The 14,285-nt window shown below is 51.2% G+C and overlaps 1 protein-coding gene across 4 annotated transcripts in view; it reads left to right on the top strand.

Annotated features, from left to right (window-relative positions):
• Window positions 1-14,285, top strand: part of ITPR1 (inositol 1,4,5-trisphosphate receptor type 1) — a 314,683-nt gene that overhangs the window by 189,597 nt on the left and 110,801 nt on the right. For 3 of the 4 annotated variants that reach the window (XM_079122175.1, XM_079122176.1, XM_079122174.1), the window contains 3 exons: window positions 2,175-2,359; window positions 6,125-6,273; window positions 7,188-7,299. In XM_079122175.1, the coding sequence (XP_078978301.1) occupies window positions 2,175-2,359; window positions 6,125-6,273; window positions 7,188-7,299 (446 nt within the window). Of the gene's footprint in view, window positions 1-2,174; window positions 2,360-6,124; window positions 6,274-7,187; window positions 7,300-12,272; window positions 12,306-14,285 lie in introns of all 4 variants that reach the window. The other variant, XM_079122177.1, reaches the window with a different exon arrangement.

Raw genomic sequence — 14,285 nt, 5'->3', positions numbered from 1 at the left:
GTAGGGTGGGAGAGCACCCACAGCCCGTTTCCAGCCGAGATGCGCGTACCCCGAGCCCTGTCCTGGTTTTTTATTTCTGTGTCATTTGTCCATTTCTTCCAGACCTCTCATTTTCTGTATTAAACTGTCAGGAAATTCTTGAAAGGCTGCTGGCTCTTGCCCAGCTCATGTATTTCTTGGTAGAATTTAAACAACTGCTTCTTTGATCCTCCTCGGATGCTGGCGTCGCTCGGGGTGAGAGGCAGGGACTAGAGCACCGTTTTCACTTCTGATGTTTTGAAACTCTGAAGACCGGAAACGGTCGTTTTGATGTGGGCGGTTTTCCCATAAAGCAGCGAGGAACGTCACTCTTGGCTTCCGTCTTTAAATAAACTTTTTACTTAGGAATATTTTTAGGTTCATAGGAAAGTCGCGGAGATGGCGCAGGGAGCTCTGTGTTCCCTTCGCCCAGTCTCCCGGGTCAGCGTCTCTGGGGACATCGGTCCAAACTCAGGAGCTGACGTGGCTCTCAGCTGTCGGCGGATTTTCCACCAGCCTCCTTTCCTGCCCAGGCCCCCACCCGGCTGCCCCGATGCCCACGACTGTCCTGCCCCCAGATCTCCTCTGGGCTGTGACGGGTTTAGTCAGCTTTCTCGCCGCTGTGACTAGAGGACCGGCCGGCACACTCGTGGGTTTACTCGGGCTCACGGTTGCAGAGTCCGTAGAAGAGGCGAGGCTGGGCAGCGTGGCGGGAGAAGGTGGAGGAGGGAAGCAGCCGGCATGGTGATCAGGAGGCAGAGAGAGGCTCCACTTGCAGATACGAACATTCAACCCCAAAGCCAGGCCCCAGTGCCCACCTCCTCCCGCCACACCCCACCCGCCTCAGTTAGCGCTCAGTCCCACGAGGGCTCCTTCACCGTGTGGGTGAGGCCCTCATAACCCATCACGTCTCCTCTGAACCCTCTCGCATTGTCTCACGTGCACTTTGGGGCGACACCTTACATCCAGACCATAACAGTGACAGTTCTTGTTCTTTGTTTCTCGTGACCTTGGCAGTCTTGCCAGCTACCTTTAACGTCAAGTCTCCTGCAATGATTGCACTGAAGTTTTTCTCATGATGAGACTGGAGTTTGCCTTTTTTTCCTTTGGTTCTTGAGATCGACCCCAGGAGTGCTTAACCACTGAGCCGCGTGCCCAGTCCTCTGCTTTTTTTTTTTTTTTTTTTTTTGAGATAGGGTCTCACTAACTGGTGAGGCTGGCTTTGAATTTGCGATCCTCCTACCTCAGCCTCCTGAGCTGCTGGGATTACAGGTGTGTGCCACCGTGCCTGGCATGAAGTTTGTCTTTTTTATTTTTTGGATGTTGATAAACCTTTATTTTATTCATTTATTTTTATGTGGTGCTGAGGATTGAACCCAGTGCCTCACACATGCCAGGCAAGCGCTCTTACCACTGAGCTACAACCCCAGCCCCAAGTTTGCCTTCCTCAAGAAGGGAAGAGAGCCTGTCTCAAAAGAATAGCCTGTGTCATCGCGAATGCCGCCTCGTATGATGTTCAGCTCACATCAGCATTTTGGAGATTGCTGTATATAAAACAACCAGCTTCAAAGAGAATCTTTAGAAAAACGACTCCTTAGCCAAATGAGTTCCCTGCCTTGATTCTTAAAGCAAAAGAGCACATCAGTGCCCCAAAGAAGCCATTCATGGAGGAAACCATGAAGCCGTCAGTACTGACTTGCCCAGGCTTGCTGACCTGAGAGCGTTTTAGTGTTCCTCAGCTCCCTCCCCAGAACCTTGGGAAGTCCCCACCTAAAAGATGGTGAAGTGGACTCAGGCACATGCCTGTGATCCCAGCGACTCAGGAGGCTGAGGCAGGAGGACTGCAAGTTTGAGGGCAGCCTCAGCATCCTAGTGAGACCCTGTCTCAAAATATGAAAAAGGGCTGGGGATGTGGCTCAGTGGTTAAGTGCCCCTGGGTTCAATCCCTGGTACAAAATAAGTAAAAATAAAAAGCTGCAGATGTAGCTCAGTGGTAGAGCCCCGGGCTCCATCCAGAGCACATGATGAAGGTGGGGTGGTCAGGCTCTCCAGCTTCACCCTCGATACCTTGCAAGCAGGCGTGTGGTAGGCTGGGAAATCTGCCTGGTGGGTGAAGGGGCGCTGAGGCCTTCACGAGCCCTCTCTCTCCTGTGCAGCCAAGAGCCGGGCCATTGCCATTCCCGTGGACCTGGACAGCCAAGTCAACAACCTCTTCCTGAAGTCACACAATATCGTTCAGAAAACCGCCATGAACTGGCGCCTGTCCGCCCGCAATGCCGCTCGCAGAGACTCTGTTCTGGCAGCTTCCAGAGACTACCGGAATATCATCGAGAGGTTGCAGGTAATGCCTGGTGCCAAGGGAAGTGGCGCTTCAGCCGGCTGAGGTCTTCCCATGTGCCCCTGTCCTTCCCCGAGCCGAGAGGCTTCCATGCTCAGACCCGGGGAGGCGTCCGTGCAGAGCCGCGGGCGGCCTTAGATGAACAGCAGGAACACGGAGCTGCCGAGGGAGACGGCAGCTGCTGGCAAGGTCCGGGTCTCCCAGGGTCTTACTCAGATGTGCAGCTTTCTCTGTGAATGCCGGGCACCCTGCCCCCACTGCCAGGGAGTGTGTAATTATGACAAGGGGCTGCTCACAGCAAGGGCTTCCAGCGAGGGTACATTTTTTTCTAGAATACTTAGGCTCTTGAATCAGTGGACAAACGAGTCCAGCAGTCCCCGAGAGAAGTTGTGTCTAAGAATGAGGACATGAAAATAGAAGCATTCTTGAAGTCTAGCTGGACTCGATGCTTTCTTTCTTGCCTCCCAAGAGATCTGTCCCCCCTCCATCAGGGCATGATCTCAAGCCAGTGCCCGGGTTCAGATTCTGGCTCCACGCACAGAAGCAGTTTGGTATCACCCTGGGAAGTTACTTAACTCCTCTGTGCTTCACTCTCCTTGTTTGTAAAACAGGCGGTGGTGGCCCCTGCCTCCTGGGGGTGGGGGGCAATGTCAGCTTTAAGAGAGTTGACAGCATGTCCCAGATATCTGTACCTTGAGAAACAAAGAGCAACCGTTACTTCATTCTCTATGACTGCTCTGAGGGTTGACTAGCCCAGCAGAGTGTCTTGTTCAGGGTCTTTGGTAAGGTTGCATTCAGGCCATGGCCGTGGCTGGACTCAAGTGTTTATCACTGGATACTGATGGTCAGCTGGGTCCTGGGCTAGAGTCTGACATGGAGCCTCCTCATGTGGCCTGGGCTTCCTCACAACATGGTGGCTGGGGCCCAAGATGGGCACGTCTGGAAGGAGACAGGGGAAGCCTGATTACCTCTGTCACCTGGCTGTCAGAAAGCACACGGCAACACCCACACCGTGCGCTCTGTTGGTCAAGCAGTCTTAGCGGTCCACTCTGCTTCAGGGGGAGGAAGTGGACCACCATGGAATAGGGGAGAAGTCAGTGTCACATGTAAGAAGGACATGTGAGATGCGCTACACTGTAATCGTCCCTGGAAAATTCAGAACCCGTAGCGGAACAGCACCTTGCAAATCCTGAGCACTCTATTAAGAGCTGCTAATGTAATTATTATCATCGTGACTGTTGTTACTGCTGTGACTATAATAATAATTACTATTATTAGATGAAGTAACTGAGCTGCCATGAGCTTATATAAGTTATATAAAGACAGCCAAGTTCGCGGATGTATCCGCCAGCTCCTTGCTCAGTACTGGGGATATACAGTGAGCAGAAAACCCAGAAACGAGCTTCACCTTCTAAAGTGTCGAATTTTGGAGGGGAAGCAGTCACTAACCAGCTAATTGCACAGGTGAACACACAATAGCAGAGGCACAAATTCTGTAGAGAGGCGAGCAGCGTTCGCAGGACTCAGGTGAGGCGCTGATCTTGCCTGGGCTAGTTAGGGGTGGGGTGAGGAAGGCTTTGCTGAGGGAATAACTTTTGGACCAGGCCAGAAAACAGGATTTAAAGAACTGGAGGCAGAGAAATCGCCTGTGCGAAGACCATTATACAGAGAAGAAGAGGACAGCTGGAGATCAAAGGGAGGTCAGCGACTCGGCTGGCGCTCTGGGAGCCCAGGAGCTGGCAGGGTTCTCACGTCCAGCTAAGAATTCCATCCTTAGCCGGGTGCAGTAGCACACGCCTGTAATCCCAGCAGCTTGGGAGGCTGAGGCAGGAGGATCACAGGTTCAAAGTCAGCCTCAGCAACTTAATGAGACCCTGTCTTAAAATTAAAAAAAGGGTGTGGGCCGGGGATGTGGCTCAGGGGTTAAGTACCCCTGCGTTCAATCCCTAGTACAAAAATAGTAATAATGATAATTCCTTCTTTTATCGTGGTAGAACCCAATCTTGAGCAAAGGTAACTGGATACAGACTGGAAAGGCTTCCTGACCCCACTGTGCTTCTAGAAAGGGGAGAAATAATATGCACTCATGACTTTGCACCGAACCTCACTTGCACAACCTACATTCAAGCATACCTATTTCTTGTGCTTTTCTTTGATTTATTGTGCATATTCTAGGGATGAAATAGAACACGTAAGTGGGTAATAGTGGTTAAAAAGACTCACTCAGGGGCTTACAGAATCCTCGCTCTGCAAGTTATCATCCGAGTCCCTGCTGTGATGCGGTTTGCCTGATGCAGCAAGAACTGTCATGATGTAGGAGCGTTTGCTCGGACAGGTCCACCGTCACGGCGGAGGCCCACGCCCAGGCCTCTCGCTTAACATGAGCATCCTCCCCGCCCATCGCTTTGCCATCCTTGCTGGTCTCTCCCTGGTTGCCCGACGCCCTACGTTTGAAAGTGCAATCCTGAGCGGTTGCAGTGTAAAGTTCAGACTTGACAAAAGATGCAAGATTTCATGAAATGCATGGATTTCATGTGAAAGAGCTCCTTCAGTCCCACGCCAGTGCCTTAAGCAAGGATTCGCCAGAGTTAGGACCTGTAGCTAGCGAAGGAGAGAAAACCGCAGGCTTCCCAAGAGGAGACTCAGGGAAAAAGACCCCCAGGGGTCTTGCCGAAATGACCCTTCTTTTTGACTGCTAGAAAAATCATACGAATTAACAGATGTTGCCATCTACTGTCCTACAGTCTTGTTGGGAAAATTACCACCCCCTGCCCCATGCAAAAAAAAAAAAAAGGACATGATTTGATTCGTTTATCTGTTCTTTATGTGTCCTAGACATTATTGAGTGGTTACAATTATTGCCTAAATTTGTTACATATAAGGTAAAATTATCTTCGTGTGGTTTGATTTTAGTTTCTGGATCCAAGATCTGCCAGTTCTTTCTTGGCCCCAGGCAGGTCCCCAGTGGAGGTCAGTGCCATTTAAGCAGCTTCTGCCATATGCCAGTCCTGTCGAGCGGCCCCCGGACCCCACCTTAGCATGCTTCCAGTCGAGTTCTGAGGCGGCGAGCGCAGAGCGGGCTTTGGCATCTTTTGAAGATGATTTCTCATCTCTTCTCCCTCATTTGCCCTTAAGTGGTGTTTGCTGTGTTGGTTTTGCTACCCTTTCAACTTCTCTGTTTTCCTTTCCCGCAGCTGTGTGTTGTGCATTTGAAGACCATCATGCTCTCAGGGTACATGTATTTAGCATGTTGATACAGCATGTTCATCCGTGTGTGTTCTCATGTTGACATGACTTGACCGTGTGAATAACCCGTGCTCATTGAAAACACATGACTGACAGGTGTCACCGTGCAGAAGAAAATCCGCATCACCCCTAATGCCACCGCCCAGAGAACAGCAGCAGTAGCGATTTAAAAAAAAAAAAAAAAAAAAAGTAGTTCGTATGTCTCCTTCGGTTACGGATATTCTTTCTAAAAATAGCATGGTGGCCCCTGGCGTTGCTTGACCATTTCTCCGCGCGTCTTGTGGACATCTTTCCGTGCTGTTAACTGCATTTCTGCATCATAGTTTACGATACGTGGAATGGTCCCTTGAGTAGCACAGAGCCATGGCAGCGGAAGGGGAGGCTGGGGTGTTCTCCGCGTCAGGAGGCCATGCTTCAGGCAGGGTCTGAGCCCGGTGCCCAAGTCGCCCGGCCCGGCCCAGCTGTGCCTGGTGGCTCAGGGCAGACGTGCAGCCCCCGCCCCAGCCCGTGCTTCCATTGCAGGACATCGTCTCGGCGCTGGAGGACCGCCTCCGGCCCCTGGTGCAGGCCGAGCTGTCCGTGCTGGTAGACGTGCTGCACCGGCCCGAGCTGCTCTTCCCCGAGAACACAGACGCCCGCAGGAAGTGTGAGAGCGGCGGTTTCATTTGCAAGTAAGTGGCCCCTCTCTCCGGGGCGGTCAGCAGCCGGAACCCTGCTGCCCGGCAGAGCCCTTGTTCTGGAGAGGGAGGCGCTGGCCGTGTTTTTGACTGTGATGGACACAAGGTCAGGTGCTCGGGTCCTGCTGACCTTCCCAGCCCCAGTTGGTCTGTTAAATCCTGCTTCCCTGACCCTTCCCCCCTTTCCTTTTTCTCTCCCTTTTCCCTTTCGGTGAGCGTCTCTCATTCGAGTTGCGTGCCTGCTCACTCGCCCTCCGCTCAGCCAGCCTGGACGGAGCATGCTCCACGGTCAGCGTTTCAGGCATAAAGCAGTCGTGACTTTTCTGCCCTCAGAAATCTCGGGCCCACAGGACCTCGACCTTTTCCTAGCCGTCGGATCCTTTCTTAGTTTGTGCCTCTGAAAGAAACAAGCAGTTCCACGACCGGACATCTCTGTCTGATTTGTACCCTGAGTTTGTCCGTCCAGCTCCGGGGTGGCCTCTGCCTGTGCGATAATTTGGGGCACCCCTGTAAGACTCTGGATAAGGGAGAGTTTGCGTTTGCCCAAACCCCATCCTCTTGTGCTTACTTTTTTGCGCACCGTTGGCATCTTCCAGCGGCAGGCCACCGCATACACAGCTTCACTCCCTGAGCGGACCTCCTGGTTTCTCCCCTGCGTGGAACCTCTCCATTGTCCGCGGCCGCCTCCTGCCCGCTGAGCCTGTTGGCTGCTAACGACCAGCAGGTGTCACTCTGGAGCCACGGTCTGGGGCCCTTCTGGATGCAGGGACCCTCGTGAAGTCTCTGTGACTTGGGAGCCCGTAATCAATATGGGCTCTCCCACCCACCAGTTACAATAAGTTGCTTGTGAAGTGTTTTTAAGGGAAAGAGAGTTTCGGGGGTGTGATCTGTGGTTTTCCCTCATCCAGGTTAATAAAGCATACTAAACAACTGCTGGAAGAAAACGAGGAGAAACTTTGCATTAAAGTCCTACAGACCCTCAGAGAAATGATGACCAAAGATAGAGGCTATGGAGAAAAGGTACCGTGCTTTATTTTGCTGTTAAAAACGTGCTTGACTGTTAAATCGAAGGGGTGAGTGTGCCACCTTAATTCGGGCATTCAGAGAAGCTTGACTTTTTTTTCCCTTTTCTTTAAAAGCTGTTTATCCTGTTGCTAAAGGTAGCTAAATCCTATGACTGTTTCCTTAAGAGTCGGACCCGCTGGCCTGGGATGTCGCTCAGGGGTAGAGCATTTGCCTAGCAGGTCTGCGGCCCTGGGTTCCAGCCAGAAAGCTCGAATGTACTTGGTCGTCTCTGACGGGCTGCTCGCCATGTAAGGAGATGTCAGAGAAGAAATAAGATTTTCCCCATTTAAATTCGCGGTGAGAAGCACACACCCCTCTGCCTCACAGTCTGCGTTCCTGAACTTGGGGTTCCAGCTAAGCGCACCTGCGGGCTGGCCGGCTTCTCTCCGACCAGGTATTACGCAACCCCGGCAGAACGCGGAGGAACTCCATCCAGTTCTAACTGGAAGCGAAGCAGCAGGCAGACACGTCACCGTCTCTGAGCAGGATTGTGAAAGGGACAGTCCCCGTGACAGAGCGAGCAGGGCTCTGCCAGGACTGTGTCCCCCTCTCCCACGTTGGGCAGAGTGGCCATTTCCAACCCCGGGGCCCCTTCCGTCCTCAGCTCAGCCTCCCAGGCCTGAGCTCCCATCTCAGCTGGTTCCGTTGGACGGTCCTGCATTCACTTGCTGTCTGCTGACCACTTCAGCAGATTTGTGACCGGGAAACACGCAGATCTTAGTGGCCTCTCAAAATGCCCGGTGACTGATTTCTTCAGCTCTGGGAAGAAGCCTTGATAATTGAACGACAGCCTTCCTTGTCGGAATAAGTGGCTCCTGCCAGGCCCCGGGTGTCAGCGTCTTCAGGAACCTTGCTCTCTGACCTCCAGGACGCCTCTCGTTCACGTTAGAGCAACTTTAGACGAGAGATCTTGGATAAGAAAACAGAAACTGTCTGCCCCCACGAGGGCTCAGCTCTCCTCCGAAGTCCCCAGATCACGGGGCTTTCATGTGTCACTCGTAATGTTTAAAATACATAAAATAAAAGGTGAACAAATACTGGCTAATTAGAAAACAGTTTCTGTAACTCAGCAGGAATTTTTGGAGGCATCTTGCCAGGCAAGAGTTTATAAATATAAATAGAAGCAAAGCACCCCAGTACATTTGAGGAGTGGTGAGGGGGTTATTCAAACAGCTGTTGCATAGACACCTAGACAGATAGGCAGGTCTCTCTCTCTCTCTTTTTTTTTTTTTTTTTTTTTTTTTGGCCCTGGGGATTGAACTCAGGGGTGCTTAACCACTGAGCCACATCCCCAGCCCTTTTTATGTTTTATTTTGAGATCAGGTCTTTGTTGTTTAGGGCCTCACTAAGTTGCTGAGGCTGGCCTCGAACTTGCGATCCTCCTGCCTCAGCCTCCTGAGTCACTGGGATGGCAGGCATGCATCCCTGTGCCTGGACCTTTAACTCAATTTCTTAATATGGTGGAGAAATTTGTCACATCCAAGCAGAGAGGCTAGGAGGAGAGTGATTTCTTTCCAGAGTGGTTGGACCTGTCTTCCCCCATCACACAAAAGAAAATTCTAGAGACGACGAAGACCATGAAGCTGAGGACGGCATTCTGGAAACCTGTGTGTAGCCAGCAGCTCACAAACCTGCAGCACATACCAGCAGCTCTCAGACCCATGCTTTGGCCTGTAGGAAATGCCAGCCAGCCCTCCCCACGCGGGGCCCTGCGGAGGGCCTGAGGATACTAAAGCACTTGTGTTTCTCCCCGTCTGGTCTTTGGTCTTAACTTCGCTTCTCCAAGGCTTGCTGAAGACGTTTTTGATGGCTTACTAACCGTTCCCATTGGCTGAAGAAGCGTGATACACAGGTCGGGCCAACTTTGTCCAGGGCAGAAGTCACCTGGGGCCAAAGAGCTAAGCTTTCTCAAGCAAACCAGTTGGCTCTCGTTGGTAAATCAGCGAGGCGTTCTTTGGCCTGGGAGCTGAGGCCATCTCTCTCCTCCCATCTCAGCTGCCTCTGCCCGGCAGCTGGTCGTAGGACTGTTGCCTTCCTGTGGCTCCAGGTCTGTTGGGCTTCCCTGCTCGCCCCTGAGTCTTCACCGCTGTGGGCAGATCTGGAAGGGCCCCGGCGTGGCCTTGTCCTAGCCTGCCTGCCGCTGCCTACAAGGAGCCCCAGCTGAGGGCTCAGACGAGAGCCCTCCATCTCAGGAGCATCTGCGACTGATGCTCAGGACTGAAACCAGGTCTCCAGCCTCCCCGGGGGTGTCCATCCGCATGGGCCACGCCCTCTTTTCTAAGCTGTCATCCTTATAAGTGACGAGACTTAGGTACCCTTTCCCCTCTCCATGTGTTCAGTCAACTCCAGGATCGAGTCAAAGTCACATATAAATAATGAATTTGAAATCATCCTGTATTTTCCTGTTCAAGAACGGTGGTGTGCTTAGATACGTCTCCTTGCCTGGAAACAAAATAAAAAAAAATAAAAAAAAAAAATTGAGAACTGTCACCCGTATTAAAAAGTAGGCTAAAATATACCAGAATGCCTGTACGACTTGCACTGTTTGTCACGGTTCACCAGTTTAGTAGGCGTATCTTTAACACGATGGTACTACCTTCTAGGCTTCTCGTTGGGTGCAACGTACAACACTCAGCCCGTCTCCTGCCTTATCTCAGATCGGCCTCGCCGATAGGTATCGTTATGGTTCCTATTTTTAAACATGAGTGACAAGACTTATGTTCAGAGAGGTTCAGAAACTTGCCTGGGGTCACACAGCTGATAAGAAGGGAGCCAGGAACTTAGAGTCAGACAGATGGCCTGATTCCAGGCAGTCGCTCTTCACCACTGCATCCCCGAAGTGAACAGACTGACAACACTTTGAGTGTTTTAAAGTTCACCTGTGGGTTCAGAATCTACGTTTTCATGATGATACATAATTGTGTAAACAGGCACAGTGGTCCCAACGGCACCAAGTACAGCAGCACTTAAACACGAGCTTAGTTCTGAAAACAGTCTCCGTTGATGCCGAGGATCCACAGATTGTGACCGTCCCAAGACCATCCAAAACCTATGGTTTCGATCAGATCCCCCGCGAGGAGTCAGTCCAGGGAGCAGCGAGTGGTGGCCTCTTTGTCTTGGTCCACTGCCCCAAGAAATGCCTGTCCAAGGTCTCATAGGCGATGAAACACAGGGGCTGAAGAAGATTCAAGAATCACAAGGTTTGAGTCACAATCTCTGTGCTGGTGCATTTTTCTCTTATTATAATAAAATACCAGAAGCTGGTGGCATTTAAAAAAAAAAAAAAGTTTATTTAGCTTCCAGTTTGGGGAGACTTAAAGTCTGAGATCAGGTGACCTCATTAGTTGGCCCTCTGGCAAGCACCAGATGGGGTTTGGCACAGGTGGGAGGCTCTGTGGGAACCAGGGAAAGGGAACTCGCCCGGCAAGAACTAACTCCACGTCCTTGAAGGACCTTAATTTCTTCCCAGGGAGGACTGTCAGTGACATAAATGTCCCACCACCTCCCAGCATCGCCATACCGAGGTCCAGCCTCCCACACGTGACCCTTGGGGGGCACCTGACCCACATCATACAGTTGCTTAGGAATGAAAATATCTGTAATTATTAAGACTCTAAAATGCAAAGGACCAGAAATGCATGTTCTCCTCAGAGTGGAATAGAGGATCAAGAACGACTGAAATACGGTGCCAGACATTTGTCTATGATGCCTATAGCATCCTCCTCACCTGTATGTTCAAAGTAAACTTCAGATTTATCTGAGTTTATCTCAGGACTTCATAAACACTTTGATTCCTACTAAGCTCTGCTTTTCATCTAACAGATTAAACTGTGTCCATATTTAAAGAACAGAATGAATAAATAAATAAATAAATAAGCCTGGCCTAGATAAGCATTTCTAAAAGTTAATTCGAATCCCTCTCCAACTCCCCAAAACTCTTCAGGCCCCTGGGCCCTGCCGGAAAAAAGGAGGCACGGTTTATCTCATGAATTGGCTGCTCTTGTCCTTGACTAGGGTTTTTTTTTAAGCTGCTGTTGACTTAAATTCTTAGTCAAAGAGCTTTGGAAAGAATTTCGGAGGCCAGGAATGAGTGTAAAAGGGCCTCTCAGGATGGATTTGAAATGTCGTTTTCCCTTCCGAGCAGTCGTGGCTGTTGGGTCCTGGAGAGTCCCGGAGCCCAGGTGAGGCCCGGCCTCCCTCTCCTGCAGCCGGGTTACTTGCTAGAGCTGCTTTGTTCCAGGTGAATAAAGCGCTCGCATTTCAAGCTGTGGTGTATCCACTTCAGTTCACAGCACCTACTAAACGCTGGACGTAGTAGGAATCACAGGGGAACCTTCCATCGTCCTGAACAGGGCGACGGTGGTGACTCTCCTGTGCCCGAGGCTAATAGGCGGGACATTGCCAGTGTGACCTGAGTGGGCACCGGCCGCCCTGCCCTCGCCCCCGGTCATCAGTGGCATCAGGCCCTGGGGTGGCGGGTTCTAGCTGGGCCCGCCTGCAGGGTGGGTGTCCAACCCCACTGACACCCCGAAATGAGTCGGAGGCCGCGGCTTCCTCCCCGGCAGAGCTGCTGCGGCTCTGGGCTCCCCTCCACGCTCCCTCCCCTCTGCCCAAAGGGGCCCTTGCCCTGGTTCCCATGGGGTCCAGCTCTGGCCTCCGCCCGCGAGCTCAGGGCTTGCGGGACACATGGCCGAGTGACTTGCCAGGTGTGATGCCCAGATGTGAGGGAACCGCAGCAGCGACCTGCCCACTCCGGCCGGGACTTCGCGGAGGGGGCAGCGTGGCTGTGCCCGGGCCCTTCCCGCATCTCCATTATCCACACCCGAAGGCGAACCCCAGTGCGTTTGCCAAGTGTGTAGCTCAGCTGGCGGATTTCCTTTTCTAACGTATCTTTCTTTTTCTCCCCCTCCCCCTTTTTTCTTTTCCAGCAAATTTCCATTGATGAGTTGGATAATGCTGAGGTCCTAATTTTCTTGCTTTTTTTTTGTCCTTAATGTCCCATGGTGGTGTTTCCATGACACTCTTCCGGCTGGCCCTGTGCCCTGTCTTCTGGTCTCCATGCTGTCCAGTACCTGACTCTGTGTAGCGTCCTTCTGGGAGTAAATAGAGTCTGTCCTGTCTCTGTGACCATTTCCCATGAGTTTGTTTGCCATTTGTCCCTGGAGATCCTGTCTGAGTCTGGATAAAGATTCTCAAAACTCTGATTTCATTCATTCGTTGTCCAGAATCCTAAACTGAATTTGTGGTTGTTATGCCGTTAACTTTCCTCCGAAACTCGGTTTCGGTATTAACATAAGGAACTTTTCTATCCCGTAAAGCTTCTGATGCAAAGAGGTGAAAAAGACTTTGGCATAGTTTTTGAAGTGGTTTTTAACAAACAACAACACTACTGTCGGGGTCTGTGGTGGTACGTATTGAGTCTGAGGCCCACGCAGACATCTTCGAGAGGCATTGTGGTTTCCTAAGTGCTGGTCAGGACCCTGCATTCCTGCGATGAGGAATGCTCTCTATCTGTGGCCTCTCTTCTGCGGAAACTGTCTGTATATCCAGAAATCGAGATGTCACCCAGTGGCTTCCGTACTGATGTAGCATATCAGTTGCATTTGCCCAGAATTATCCCGGAGATGGAAGAGTGGGTGGCCGTTGTGTGTGGGGCTTGGGGGCTTCTTACATATTTTCTGTTTTGTGCATTTTTTCAACATTTCTTGTTATGTTTTTAGGCTGGTGCCTGGCAAGTGAATGGTACTGGGAAAAATTAATTTGAGGACTTAATGTGTATAATTGAGAGGGTTTAATTGATTGGCAAGTTGAGCCTGCTGGAATAGAATTTCATTCGACTTATTAGAGTCATTTTTCTGGTCTGTTTTAATGATCCGTTTCCTCTTTGGGTAGACTAATTAATACGTTATTTTGAGTGAGAGAGAGCTACCAGACAGAACATGTTGTCTACCATAATATGTATTTTAATTAATTCGTCTTAAGTGCAGATATTAAGAAATAGTTCAGATCTACCAAAGGAGCGTTGGAATCAGAGACTGAAAACCAAAAGCAACACGAGGGGTGATGAGTTTGGTCCAGTCGTTTCAGGAAGGGACAACAGAGAGGCTAAGCAGGTCTCAGCCCACAAGCAAAAGAGTGGCACAGTAGGGTAGCGCGTAGCAGACTCAGCTCCTGGCTGGTCAGCACAGTGAATCCTTTGAGCACAGAGCTCATAGACATGGGCAGGGGAGCAGGCGGTGCCTTCTGGAAAGAACTACACTGAAAAATATCCTCTGCCGAATTTCTACGTTGGCAGCTTTCGGATTCTGGTGTCTACCCAGTGTGGTCAGTGCCTCGCTGATTTAAATTTCTCCCCTGAAATATTGAGTTTCTATTTGCTGGAGGACACGTTAAGTCAGGAGCAGAAGCCCTTGCCCGGTGGGCCGGCGTCTGCGGCGTTATCAACACTCCTGTTTTGCACCGTAGTAATGAGTTGATGTCTTTGCTTGCTCAAGATACAGCTTGGTTCTCCTGGCTGGGAGTTCATTGCTTGCTTGTGGAAAGATCCCACAGTTGGAGCAGGTGTGTTTATAATTATACTCTAGGAAATAGAATACTGTCTGTTTATAAAGGAAGAATGTTCTGGCAGGCTCTCGGATTCTTTGAAAATTCCCTGAGGAGGCAAGTGTGGATCCCCTCTGCGTGGTTACCCCTGGTAACCGCCAGAACCCTGGAACACCCGCACCCTGTCCCCAGTCCCTCCGGCTGTTGGGTCTGGCCCTCGAGGCAGAGAGGGCGCGTCGGCCTTTGTCATCATTGCTGCTCTAGAAGCCACGGCGGCTCCTGGGGTTCCTCCCCCCACAGATCCTTCACGCGGCCTGTGCTGCTGGAAGCCGCAGCCGCAGGGGCCGCGCTGCCCACGTTTAATGAGCGCTCCTGCTGGCCCAGGACTGGGGCGGCTG

The sequence above is a fragment of the Sciurus vulgaris genome (assembly GCF_902686455.1).
Source record: "Sciurus vulgaris genome assembly, chromosome: 19".
In the NCBI taxonomy this organism is placed as follows: Eukaryota; Metazoa; Chordata; class Mammalia; order Rodentia; family Sciuridae; genus Sciurus; species Sciurus vulgaris.
Note: the sequence above shows the minus strand (reverse complement) of the source record. Positions and strands in the feature narration are given on the sequence as shown.